This window comes from Daktulosphaira vitifoliae, unplaced genomic scaffold (genome assembly GCF_025091365.1).
Source record: "Daktulosphaira vitifoliae isolate Bord-2020 unplaced genomic scaffold, ASM2509136v1 Scaffold_4, whole genome shotgun sequence".
Taxonomy (NCBI): Eukaryota; Metazoa; Arthropoda; class Insecta; order Hemiptera; family Phylloxeridae; genus Daktulosphaira; species Daktulosphaira vitifoliae.
In genome coordinates this window covers 30,957,414-30,972,956 of record NW_026099575.1, presented here as the reverse complement: position 1 = coordinate 30,972,956, position 15,543 = coordinate 30,957,414, and the positions used below count along the sequence as shown (strand labels likewise).

The 15,543-nt window shown below is 25.5% G+C and overlaps 1 protein-coding gene across 2 annotated transcripts in view; it reads right to left on the bottom strand.

The window, feature by feature from the left end:
* Positions 1-15,543, bottom strand: part of LOC126906135 (uncharacterized) — a 28,119-nt gene that overhangs the window by 10,636 nt on the left and 1,940 nt on the right. For both annotated transcript variants that reach the window (XR_007704191.1, XM_050686439.1), the window contains exon 2: positions 15,218-15,418. Coding sequence is in view for 1 of the 2 variants with exons in the window: in XM_050686439.1 (XP_050542396.1) it covers positions 15,218-15,418 (201 nt within the window). In the remaining variant the exon portion in view is untranslated. The remainder of the gene's footprint in view (positions 1-15,217; positions 15,419-15,543) is intronic.

Genomic DNA, 15,543 nt, shown 5'->3' with positions numbered 1-15,543 from the left:
AATAATGAAATATTCCAATTTCTAAAATTATAATTTTTTAGAATTATCTTATTTAAGAGGAATAAGGAAATTTTTTTCAAACTTTGAGACAATATACTATCCAACTAGATACAATGTGTGATCTTTTGATATATTTTTTAGGAAAATGGTTCCAATAAGAGAAAAAAAAAATTTCGACAAATACAAAAAAAAAAAAACATATAGTAAAACCAATATCTTCTCAGCTTCGCATAATAGCTAAACTATTTTACATAAATTGAGCAAATTTTATGTATAATTTACTTAAATTCACCCTTTAATTATAACTTAAAAATTTAATTAAATTCACAATCATAAAGAAACTAGATCAAAGACTGGTAAATTTGGTTTTTAAAATAAAAAATTGCAAAAAATAGTCACTTAATTAAATATTTGGAAAGATTTAACAATTTTCATGATAATTAATTTCCATTACAAGAATGAATAATTACGTTTCACTTTTGTTATTAATAGTTTACAGCTTAATGTCAATTTTTAACGTGTTTTAACAAAAAATTAATTAGTTTAATGCCTCTTTGCCGTTATGGATAAAACAAAAACAGCTACTGCTATGGTTTTTGATAATAATTACTACATTAATTATGCCTCAAATCATAATAAAATATTTAGGGAATTAAATTCATTTTTCCTTTATTTTAAATATATTTATTATATGATTCTCTATATTTCTAGGAGGGCAATACTTCAAATATCTCTTTAAATACGCCTATGTATAGATTTGAAATTACTAATTAACTTTTTTTTATAAAAATGCATTTTACACAGAATAAAGAAGTCGGACTATAAGCACTTTGTTGTTTATATCATATTTATATGCGTTTGTTAAAGATGATAATATTTTTATTTATTTATTTATGTGACCTTCAGGAGAAATTCATATTCACAATAACGCAAAGACAATAAAAACCTAAAGATAATATCTTATGGTAATAGTATAATCTAAAATCAGAATATTTGTATAATAATTAGTCGTGAAATAAGTGGATACTGAATTTAAAAAAAATTATTTATCTTATAAAAAACGAGGTGTCTTATTTCCCTAAATTATTGTTGATAAAAAAAACTTCCTAGATTTCCTAATAATTTGTATATCATTTAATTAAACATAATTAACAGCTTAAAAACATTTATATTATCTGAGTCGTAATGGTACAGAAAGGATTTATACACATAATGACGATTTTAATTAAAATGATGATAATGCAAAATTAATGAACATTTTTTTGTGACAAAGATTATTTAACAAAAAAATATAAATATTTTTAGTTACAAGTAAACAAACATGCAAAGCTATCTAGAAAATAAAATAATTCTAAAATTTTATTTTCTTAATAGGAGTAAATTGAAGTTTACTATACTAACCAAGATTCGTAATAAATTAATGAGATAATCAAAATTAAGAAAGGCTTGTTAATTAATTAAGTATACTCCTTGGTTACACTACGTTAAGTCTGCATCTTTGTTACAGTAACTAAAAGTATAGCAATGGGGTTGGGTTCCGGAACAAACTTCTCCAGAACCTAAAGTAACTTATTATATAATATTAATAAAACAAGGAATGGGTAAAAAAATTTCTTAAGTGAAATGCTACTAAAAAAATAATAAAAGATACGCTATTAGCAGTAACTATAAATGGGCTGCGATCTAAAAAAAATTATTCCGCTGTTCTTCAGAAAATATTTTGGTATAAAAACAGCAAACTTGTAATTTTTAACTCATATTTTATTGTACAATTACCTTACTTTAGTTATATTTATGCGTCTGAAAAATCAATAACATTTCTACTAGGAAGGAAAAACTGGTTATTTTAAATGAACAAAACGAATAAATGTAAGTGTTTAAATAAACTTAAAAGTACTTACAAATCATTCAAAACTTTTAATATGATCAACAATTTTAATTTCTCGACACTGTTATTCAATTGACGAAGAAAAAATAGTTTTTATACAAATGCTTTATTATTTGTGGTTTAAACTGTTTCGAATGAATAAATCCGATATCGAATAGGTGAAAAAAGCGACAATTACATTGCAATTATAGTCGATTGATTCCTTCCTCTCTTATTGAAATGATGATTCAGTTGTCGATGGCATCATACCATCGGTCATAGAACTCTTACTTTATCATGGAGATGGGATTTTTGTCATGCTAATGGCAATAAACTACTATTCTTTAAAAAAGGAAACCAAGAGAGCCATAATGTTGGAGTTTCCGATTAGTATACCAACTATTCATAATAGTTTTTGTTATATCAGCGTCATAATACATATGTACGTGAAAAGTTTAACGAGCAAAAATTACAAACTTCTACACTTTCGAAATTATGAAATATATAAAAGATGTACACAAATGGATAAATGACCATTTTTCATTTTTTAGTTACGTGTATATGTTAACAGTCTACTGAGCATAACAAGGAAAATGGGTTTGTAACTGTTACTTTCATAATGTAACGTGTTTTTTTCAAATAATATTTTGAACAAAGATGACCTGCTGGGAGATAATGTTATGACCCGTCAGTAAAAGTTTCACTTACGCCGACTATTGTTTCACCTGGTAGAGCAAATTAGTAAAATCAGGTGGAACCTAACAAATTGGAATTTACAATGAATGTCAAATGCTACTTGGTGGATAACATTTGGAACTAAACGAGATAAAACACAAATAATAATTTATTAGTGACGCATCGTTTTTACATCACTATGTAAATAGCTCTATTTGTTACCAATCTGAACTTTTTAAAATATTTACAAGACCAGAAATTATATTGTTTGTTCAATAGTTAATTATTTATATTTCTCCAAGATTTTTGTAATGTAATACGAATTTTTTTTAATATAGTTCGAAAATAGAACTAAATCAGAAACATCGTTAATATTCAAATAATTAATATTCCTGTACATTTACAAATTTTAATTCAAATTGATGTTAAATACTTCATAATTGCCTTANATTTATTAGTGACGCATCGTTTTTACATCACTATGTAAATAGCTCTATTTGTTACCAATCTGAACTTTTTAAAATATTTACAGGACCAGAAATTATATTGTTTGTTCAATAGTTAATTATTTATATTTCTCCAAGATTTTCGTAATGTAATACGAATTTTTTTTAATATAGTTCGAAAATAGAACTAAATCAGAAACATCGTTAATATTCAAAAATAATAATAAAATTACTCATAATTAATATTCCTGTACATTTACAAATTTTAATTCAAATTGATGTTAAATACTTCATAATTGCCTTAACGATTTTTATCTATTATATCTTGTGCAAAGACATATTAGGGTTTAAAGACTAAATAAATAAATGACTTAAATAATTTTCTTATAAATTCATCCTCTTGTCCCATGATTTTACATAAAATCTGATTGAAATTAACGAACAAAAAATAAACGTATATATTAAATAATCATAAAAAATTCTACAAATAGGTATAATGATTTATTTCTAATGGATTAAAGGTATTGAGTCAGAAGTGTATAAATAAAAAGTAATACTTATAAATAATTATATACCATCGCGGACATTGGAATGTGGACAACACATTAGAAAGAGCGATAAAAAAAATTGTTTTGTTATATTAGGGGAGTTTTTCATCATTGTAAGAACTATAGACAACCACTAAGTGGAACAACTGGTTTTTGAATGTTATTAAGAAAGGTCTACCCTATTTTAACGTTGGGGATCGGTAGTCTTCGTTCTCACTATGAAAAAATATATAATTTAACAATAATGATGAAGTCACTAACCATCAATGCACCTGCGTATGTTTCTTTATTATTTGAATTTAATGGAAAAAATATAGTAACGTGGTTTTAATAAGTATAAGAAAAATTGAGAATATTTCAATAAAACCTAATCTAATAAAAGCATAAACAATTAAGTAAGACACGTTTAAATGTAATAATAAATAATTTTATTATTAATAATATTTACAGACGATTATATTGAAATTTCTGATAAAAGTTTCAAAAGTTAATTACTCTAAGTATTGTAAAATGTATGTTAATTTAAGTTATACTTAATATTCAAGTAGATATAACGAATGAACAATATGAAAAAAAATATATATAACCATTTATATTACCTTTTAGATAAATTAAACAAATACCTTATACTTGATAGGATAATGTATTTTATACTGTTAGAATGAAAATATGAAATTATGCATTGTTGTATCACAGCAATAATTTAATAAAATATATTAGAGAACATATTTAATAACAGAAACGTACACAAAAGATATTAATGAGATGAAAGTAACAATGCATGTATTCAATAATTTATATAACAAATTGTATTATTAGAGTAAATAATCTACTCAGATTGTATAAAATACTTTATTTTCATATATAAATGAAGTAATTTATTTAAAAAAAAAATCGATATTATAGTGCATAATATAAATACAAAATATATACATATCTATAAAAAGTAAATATAATGAAATATAATTTTCACAGTGTACAGAATTGAATAATCAAGAGTTTAGCTGAAGAACATTAAAATGTTGTACAATTTAAATGATAATATTATGAAAGAATTATGATCATAGCAAATAATCAAAATACAAGTCCTTCGTCCTACTAAAAAAAAAAAAATAAATCTTTCGTTGCGTGTTCATCATATTTTGGAGTATTGACTGATATGAAATGGTCATGACTATAACAATAGATATTAAGATTCATCTCAAGGTCCTGGAGAGATGACTCCAACTGTGTTTTCAAGATCAGAAATCTTATACACAATTACTCCACATGATAATAATCAATATTTACTATTTTGTCAGTCAAACAATAGCTTTTACTTTTAATTTTTAACATTTTATTGTTAACACATGATGAGATACATCTTATCTAAAAACGAAAAATTAAATGTGTGAAATTAAATGTTTATATTCTTTATCACTGCGGGTCATTGATTTTAAATCTTGACTAGCTAACACAATATCTATCATCATTTAAAAACATGTACCAAGACAATGTACGTGTCCAATATGTAAAACATAATTTCACAATTTTTCTTTTAAATATTTTACTGTTCTTTTACAGTAAATATTTATAAATAACAACATAAAACATTATTTGACAGTTGACACGATGACGCTTTCATCAACGCACATGTAATTTCTTTAGACAAGGATACTGAAATTTTGTAAATCTCTGTCGTAAATTAAAAGTGTATATTTTATATTATGACAAGTACAAAAGACCATTACTCATTACACCTTTCTATTTAAACGTCTATAGTAAATATTTGATTATATATATCGTGTATGTATGATAGTCGGAAATACGTGTAAAGTAAACTGAAGAGAGAGAGAGTTACTTATTTCCACCCCATGGCATATTGTCATACGTGAAATTATATCTTGTGTGTACTTTCAACATATACTGGCGAATAAATTAAATTAACACCAACTAAATTAGAAAAACACATCATAGTAAAATTAATACCTTCTCAGCTTCGCATCGAAGCTAAAAATTATTGAGTTAAAATAAATGAATTTTTGGAAATTCTAAAGAAATTTCTTAAGTATCCATGTAATTCTTTGAAAATTTCTAGTAAAGGTGCTGGACGTGGAATGCTTGACCTAGATGCTACCACGGAACCGGTCGCAAACCAATGAGAATCAACCGTGGCCTTCACCTAACTGGAAGCCATAAAAATACACATACGCATGCAATACGTTGCCGCACCGGTCGTCCCCTCGTAATGCTCGTACGAGTATAACAGAATGTGTACGTGTAAACACGGAACGTCTTCTTCCGAATTCTCAAAGCGCATTACTCAAACTTATAACCGGTTACCACTGACGTGATTTTTGCAGCATACTTGTTTCTTAAATTCAGATAGACCTGAAGTTAATTCAGTCGATATCTACCAAATAAAAAGAAACATAATATTACCATAGAAATTGTAATTATTGTAATATAGCGATAATATTGGTGATGTACTATTGCTAAAACGGAAATAAAAATGAGAGCCTCGACTGATTAAAAAAACTTATAAACAGTTAGTTAATACACATTTTACAGTTATAAATTTTTACGTCAATAAATTTACATGATTACCAATTCAAGTATAAGTTCATTGTACGAGTTATGGAAATCTAAAACGATACTCGACAATAATTGACAATTCTTTAGTTGTTCAGCCACTAAAACTAATTGATCACGTTTGAGTCAAAATTAAGTATGAACGTCTTTTTTTTTATATATATATATTTAGATAAAAAAATCTAACACGGGTAAAATCATGAAGATTGGTCTCTCATAAAAAATCACTCTGAGTTAAACTATAATGGATCATATTTTTTATTCAATTACATTATAATTAATAGATTTTTTGCCTTGCGATATGTAATTAATTTTTAAAAGTTATCACAAACTAATTTTTTAATACACATCACTAAAGTACTAAGATGGGTACATTATCATTTGGAATTGAAATTAATAACAAGTTTAAATAATTAATATAATATGTGAAACGATTATTTGTTACGTTAGAAGTAAATATTTTATTACTATCTATATATCATAATTTTATTTAAGGTGTAATTTATTATTTTATCAATAATAGTTCTATATTCGTAAAACGTTAGTAATGAATTTCTTAGTAAGAAAGGATAGAGATGATCTTATTATATCACAAAATTTATTTTTCGTAACTCAATAACCATTACTATAAAATTAATAATATCATATAGATTACTGCACTATACCCATTACTGACGGTGTCATTTAGAAAAATTATTAAGTCGCTACAAATTATGTGATTTCACTCAAAAAGGAAAAAACATATATACATGTTGTTTTAATAAATTTCGTGCCACAGCGATTCTACGAAGAATAAAAACGCAAAAGGTGGGCGTATCTTCATAGATATAATTAAAGGAAGGTGCTTTTCAATGAGTTATAAACTCGACAGAGGAAAGTTGTCTTATTTTCACTAGTGTGCATTGAGTATGATATACTTGAACACAATTTATACCACATAACTACAACATTTTTTTTAAGATATGGACTTAGTTTCATTTTGTACATCAAAAATAATATAACACGAATTATATTTCATAGATATATTTTAATAAAACCATACATACACATGCAAACAAAAATCGTGACGCATGAAATACAAGTGATCTCTGAACTACTTCAGGCTGTGGTCAATCAAAGTTATAACAGATATTACTTTCGTTTTTATGAAAAACCACACAAAATGAAAAAATATAGAAATAGCATGTATATAGAAGTCGAAAGATGGACATTTAGTCAAAAAAACTATACAAGATTAACAATGTTTCACAAAATATCTTCAAAAAAAAAATTACCAATTTTTATTTTCAAAAATTTATATAGAGTAAATCTTTTATCTTTTTATTCTTTATCATGATCCACTTAATCAATCAAAAATAGAAATAATATTGATAATTTCTTAATTGGTCTCTTTTAGTTCCGTGTTTCTTTCTAAAATTATTAATCAAATTTTTATTTTCAACTTTTAAAAAAAAGAATCAAGAATTTTTTATGTTCATCTCTTATACTTTATATAAGGATTGCCAAATTTAATTATCAAATGGCAACATACATAATTAACTAGATAATAATCTAATTAAGAAAAGGACTGGTCAATAACATCTTTTGGAACAATATTTCAAAAGTTATTAACAATATAAAATAATGATAGTGGGCATAGGTACTGCTATTTTTATCAATAAACATTTATAGGCCTCAATTCTCCACTCGCTTAGATAAACAAAAGTAAATAACTTTTGAAGTATATATCCAAAAGTTATCGACCAATCATTTTCATAACTTGAAATTTTCTATGATGAGAACCACATAAATATATAATATATATTTATAACATATAATGTTGTCATTATAGGACAGAATTAAAATTTTTTCGAAATTGGTAGACGTTTATTAAGAAGTATATAGATTCAGAGTAAAATATTTCAAAAGTTCTATTTTGACTCGCAATACATAAAAAGAGAAAAAATAGTTATTTTTATAAATATTTGTTAGCCAAAAAATTTCATAAACACCTATATATATATATTTCCCATCACAATAAAGTAATTATACGAAACTTACGCTACAATATTTAATATAATGACATCAATACAACCTTCTTGAACATTAAATTAATTTATGATATATATTTATCAACTATATAATAGACTGTAATAATACAATAAGAAAATTTTAATTAAAAAAAAGTGAAAATCATTTTTGTGTAATATTGAGTTCTATAACTTACAAAATAAGGATTGAAAGTATGTTTGCTTCGAGAGATTAAAATACAATTTAGTCTTTCAAGAGTGATTTTGTGTAAGATACGTATAAATTACATATTTTGTTTCTAAAATTTGGATCAAAAATATATATTTCATATAAGTTTTCAGAGAATTATAGATAATACATAAAGAAGTTAGTTTTCTACTCTATCGATTATCATAGTTTCAAATAACGATACTATTTATCAAAAGAAGAATGTTTCTTTTTTAATTTATTTAATAAATTAAATACCTAACATTTTAATGGAAAAATAATGAAGAAAATAAGTATACAGCTCTCAGTGGGTAATAATGGAATAATATTTTCTCACTTGTCATGTTTTTAAATTCTAACGGCTCTATTGCCTACTATATCAACAATATAACGTAATCATTATGTACTAAAAAAGAACAGTTAAATATCCTATGTTAGTGTGAAGAACTTTACTATAGCCTTCACAAAGCTAGATTTTTTTACGGTGACAAATATATATCTCTTGCCTTATAAAGGGTTAAAAAATTTGAATGGATATCTTATGAAGGAATAAGAGTAGGGTCAGAATTAATTTTTTTTAATTAGTAGTATGTATAGTTTTTAAAAAGAAAAAAATGATTTATTATTTTGTATTTTTGAAAATTGTCTGAGGCTTAGATTAATAAATTACCCCGTATATCGTGACTAATGTGTACACATTTCTTTTAGAATTATAAAAGGATTCTGGGAAAGCGAAGGTGAACAACACATAATTTTTTATAACCACGAACAATTCCGGTTTATTTATGGTGTTTCCAAGTCAATTTACAGTTTATTTATTTAATAAATAATTTTTTTCAAAATTAAAAAAAAAATTGAAGTACAATTCTTATTACGAATATGAATTTCAAAATGAAAATCATTTTCTAAGCAGAATCATAGCCAGAATCTTAGGGCTTAGCGATACTTCAAAGTTAATGGCAATGTATTAATCATTTATAATATGATTAATATAAACATAAGAATAACTTTTAAGAACAATTGCAATTTGAAAAATTACATCTAACCTTAGCATTCAACAAAAACCTTCAATATATAACCACAATATGCATATACATAATACTTGCTTACTATCTATATTATAAGTATTAAAATTAAAATTTAATTCAAATGAATGTAAAAAATTAAAAAAAAAACCTGCAATCCAAAATAAATTACTAATGGCAACCATGCTTTTCATAAGTTAGATTCTTGTTATTTTTATTGTCCATATTAAATAGATTACTATTTATATTTATTATTACCATTACGTTTTCAAAAATGTTAATACCATGAATGGTATTATTAAAAAAATAATAATAGATATTAAAATAAATTTAGTTTTTCCAGTCAATAATATCGCTAAATAAAATAGAAAACAAAAAGGTTATTGTTTATTATAATTCATTGTAAAGTTTTCTAGCAAGAAGTTGAAACATTAACAGTTTCTTTTTTTTCTATAACACGGATTTCCATTTTCATCGATGGACAACAGATTATTATTATTAAACTCTGTCTATATTAGAATTATAAACGTGTTAGCTAATATCTAGGATTAAATTTTTCCTTTAATTATACCTTCATAGAAAGCGAATTAGCAAATAACCAGCCGACGTGAACGTTTTTGTTTTACAATTCAGTTTTATTAATTGGTATTGTCCTAACAAGCCATTACAGGAATTACGAATCAAACCGTATCAAAATTTATCACAATGGTCTTAAATCATATTGTTGGTAAATTATAAAACATAATGCCATACTTAATGCTTTACTATAGGTCGACTAAAAATCGTACGGTTCGTTACAGACAAAGAATACTCAAACATAACTTTAGGTATACTATTATTTGACTATTTTTGATTATGACCCATAGACTATAATGGACAGTATAAAAAGGATAAAGTTACTGGGTATTTACCAAAGAAATTAATTATAAAATTCTTTCACGAATCAAGCGTGTTCGATTTTTAATGCAATGGTCTTTAAGTTGTGTTTAATTTATGATGTATGACACTTGGAGTTAAGAATAATAATTATCTATACTAGAAAGGCTGCAAAACTCATACTTCTTGTGAACAGAAAATCACGTACAGAGATTATAATTTGAGTTTTATTGGCTCGCCTTATGAGAACCGTTAATATGACACAGTACTAAGATGACCCGTATCTTAGTGGGATCATTATCTTTTTATTTAACATAAAAATTATATTCTTTCGCAAGCTTGAGCGGTCTTGTTAAAAATACTACCAAATTGCATAATTCATCTCTATATAATACGTCTTAAATGTCATCACAAAAAATGTATTCAAATGTTGTATAAAAGTTACATAAACATGTTCGTACTTGATAATCCACCTATCAGTATAACTTTGAGTTATTGTTTATATTAAAAAAGAATATTAAGTGTAAAAAACAATTATTTTTAGAACTTCACATAAATCTAATGATACTTTAGAATAGTCATCAAACGTTTTTTTTAATGAATCCAGAGTACATATAAAAAATTTAAAAATTTGTAATTTTTAAGGATTGGCTACTATATATGTATAATTACAGCAAAAGTTAAAATTTCAAAATAATAGTAAAAAACGAAACCTAAAATAATAAGAGTTAATAAAAAAAACACATATTTTTTGAAACACTTTATAACACACTTACGTATTTTTTATCACTGCATTAAAATATGATGAATTTTTAAACAATTATTTGATAAACGATGCAAGTAGCTTGATTATTAACATGTAAGAAATAAAATAATAATTTTGTAGATTACAAAATTAAGACGCTATTAATAGTATTGCATTGAAATTATTAGAATATAATTATTTGTCACAGTCGTAAGTAAATTCATTTTTATTGATCCAATTTAATGGTTAATTAGTAATAATCTGTTTAAGTGGTGTTTTTATATTAAACTCTGAAAACATGAATTAATTTGAGGTTTATTATTTAGAAATATCGATTAATTACAAATATTANAAATTCATTTTTATTGATCCAATTTAATGGTTAATTAGTAATAATCTGTTTAAGTGGTGTTTTTATATTAAACTCTAAAAATATGAATTAATTTGAGGTTTATTATTTAGAAATATCGATTAATTACAAATATTAGAAATAAAACAACATATATGATAAAAATTAATTATTTAAATTATACAAATTTATATTTATAAAACGAATTGTTCTCATAAATCAATTACAATAATTTGGCTCGACTCATACATGTTAATGAAATAAACCTTTTTTTTTATAGTTTTCGTATTTCATTCGTCCGTATCAAAACAATTACCATTTTTTATTCACCTTTCAACTGTAGTAATTATGAATTTTCTTTCATTAATATTAATAAATGACTAATACAACAATTAAAAATATTTAGAATCCAGCGGTTATTTATTAGAATACAATTTTTGCGTAATCATAACTAATTTTAAAACAATTATCTTCGGTCAATTAATAATTAATTATTTTAATCAGTATATTTAAATATATTTTATGTAAAAGTGTACTATATTTTTTTTTATTATATTATGTGTGTTTTATCCCCATCAATCTCAAGTTTTAGCTATTTTAAGATATATCTTGTGGGTCGAATTTTTAACATAAAAATGATTAATTGTCTATCGAGAATGTAACTATACGGAGGGCTAGTAGAACCGGAATTTACTCCGGACCTAAGTCGGCCTACCTACAGGTTTATGTAGGAATGCAATGTTAATTTTTGTGTTGTTAATTGAAAATTTATTGTAGTTATTTCTATAACAAATATTTTTTGTTTAAATTAAATAGTTTTTCTTCTTTTTTTATATTTTTCTTTAAAAGAAACATTATAATATCTCCTTTCAAAAATGAGATTCTGTTATGAAATTATGACTAAATTTCTTATGAATCGATCTGTTTAATAATCTTTGGCGTAACATTAACTTTAGTGTCTTATAACCGTTAAATGATTCGTTATGACTCGATATACGAGGATGCAAAGATTATAAATATTAAAGCTACTATTTTTACTATTTAAAATGTATATAAATAAATGAACTATATTATTAAGTGAATAACTATTTAACATAGGATTTATCATTTTTTCCGTACTCAAGTTTTGTTTATTCAATAAATATAAGAGAATTTTAATTATTAGTAGTGATATTGAGGCTTAAAAATAACAGGTACTATTATGCGTTCTAAGAAACACAATACAGTGTAAAACCCAATCGTTAGTAGGGTCTCTCTATTTCTATTATTGAATTTAGAATCAATCAGATAATTATAATAGATATTGTTTAATTGTTTTGGACATGCAGATGAAAGTTAAGGAGCGGCGGTATTTTATGCATTAAAGGCCCAATTATATCTGTTAAAAACTTTCATTTATAGTTTACGTTAGAAATCAAATATCGATTGACCTGGCCGACCAAGTCCACACTTGAAGCCTAAATCTTATTTGATCGATGGTATATGTGTACAGTGTACACATAGATATGTAAATATTGGTCTATTACGTATGGAAAAATAAACAATAATAAAGTTTTCGACGACTATCTTCTTAGTTTTGATAATGTCAGTCAAACTCATTGGCACGGATGCCCATACCAATTGAAAATTAATTATACGACGATGGGTGCCAATTGTCAGACATAAACGTGCGTCGGAATGAAACGACGAAGGCGAGCGAGAAGGTGTAGTTTACCGTTGTAATAGCGGTATTATAACTATTATTATATGGGAAGACGGAGAAGTATGTCCGAAAAAATTAGGCCACGTATTAGTGTCTACACAGCACGCAACCGTACGTGTATGAATTAGTCGTACCTATACGGATGACAAAAGGATTTCCGTGTGACATATAAAATTGATGCGTTCTACTATTATACACCTATGTGTCATTCAAGTAGGGTAAAATAACAGTGGATTGCGAGATTCGTACATAGTAGATCATAGGTGGGCAGACATACTTAAATTTCGTTTTCCTTACAAGGACATGCAGTCATATCATCGATAAAAATCCTCAATCCGTACTTTTAACGTACACTAATGACAGATAACTATTATTAACACATTTGGCACGTGAATTTAATAAGAATACCGACTACAATAATAACAGAGTTTATTGGACTTCCACAGTTCAAGTTCAAGTTAAACGGGAATAAAACAGGTTCTTACAATTTTCGGTTAGATCTGATCCTGTTGCGCGCGACAACTACCAATCGCGTACATCGCTCGATCATTGAATATCAACAAATCAGCGGCCGTTGTACTGTTAATGAATACATCAAAAAGGACCCATATGAAAACTTAACCAGGTCATATAAATGTAACTTTAATACCCACCTTAACTCAAATGTGAACCGTTCGCAGAGTACTAAAAAAATAATTACCAACTGCTCATAAGTATACAGTTCATGTTAAAACAAATGTTCATGAGTTGCGTGAAGATGCCAACAATGACCATGTGATGAGGCGAAACAAGCAGTATATCTTACTTAAAATACTGTATAGTAAAATCAAATTATTTCCCACCAAGGCTTATTATTTTTTGGCACACTTAATAAATTTCCTAAAGAATGTATGGGCTGGTGGTACACTAATTTTTAACTTGGTTAATCGCTATTATAACGACTATGTCTGAACTTAATTCAATTAGAACTTAATTTAAAACAATGATCGAAAATCGAAAAATAAAATATTAAAGTAAGAATTGTTTTATTTTATTTAAATTAGAAGTTTCTCGATAAAATTTTGACATTTATTTGATTTATAGGAGAGTTGATTTAGTAATGACCTAAACTATATTAATTTAAATTTTTCAACGAAATAGTTAAATAGTTCAATTATAATAGATATATTCCCTGATGACAGTTCAAAACATTTGTACAGTTAACAAATAGCAATAGCTAATAAGTATCTAGTAAAGCATATATTTACTAAGATAATAAATATTAGTTACAGTTGTATCAATAATTGAAAATGACCTATAATAAAAAATGGGAAAATATAAATTATTTTATATAAGTCATTGTATTTTTTATATATAATTTTGTAAACATGCACATTTTAATAGATTACAATTTTTCACACTGCTAAATTCAGTTGAAGCAACCGCGGTTTACCATTGTTATAAAATAGAATACTTATCCACTATTTTTACGCTTGAAGAAAATGTATTCTTTTTTTACGGAATATTAAATTTATAAGCATAATTTGCCACTTTGTATGATTATAACCGACGACAATCTTGAGCATTTTTTATGATCTTGTTCAACGGTATCTAAACTATTTATCTAATATTTTCACAAAAATCCCGGGAATAAAAACAGCGGTAAAATGAATATAAAACATAAAAAATTCGTCTTACTGTCATACGTTATACTTGTTACTTTATTATGTATTATTAATTTATAAAGATCAAGAGTAGATGTCAAACTGTCACAATGTGACAGTTTTTTATTATGTCACGATAAAAAATAGCGCAGTACTAAGTATCAATAGCTCACGGTGTAAGGCAAAATTACTATGTTTCGACCTTAATTTGTGCATAAACGTGAGCGAAAGTTCAAGAATGTGATAAAAGAATGATATTTTATTTTCATTATATGGAAATAACAAAAAATTTAATTCTATGAAAATCTATGAAAATCGCAATGAATAATGAATAATGGAAAAATCTAATAATAATATCATCGAAAGTGACTATAAAAGAGAAGAAGCTCGACAACTTTCTAACTAAATACCTTTAATAGGTAGTCAATGTATAAAATTTTTATATGAAAAATATTTAATGTATATTCAACAACCGGAACTTAAAAAATATTTACCTTTTGTATTTATACGATCATTTGAAAGTAATATCGTAAATAATTTAAAATTCACTTACCACAAAATGGAATTCCCTCTGGTAGCCATTCTCCGGTTGTCTCACATACTCTACGAGCAGGTCCCAAAAGTTCAAAACCTCGTTCACAGCTGTAAGTAGCTATTGCTCCAATAGGCAATGAATCATTGGTAAATGTTACCGATGAATGTGCTGGAGCACCAGGAAATTTACAATTATTTTCGGAAGAAACGACAGCTAATCCTATAAAAAATCACCAATTAAAACTAACTAATGGAATGATTGAATTGAGTGTGGCTATTAGTCATGGACTCTCAACTGAAAAAACATTTTTATAATAATTGTTAAATAGTTGTACTTTATTCTTA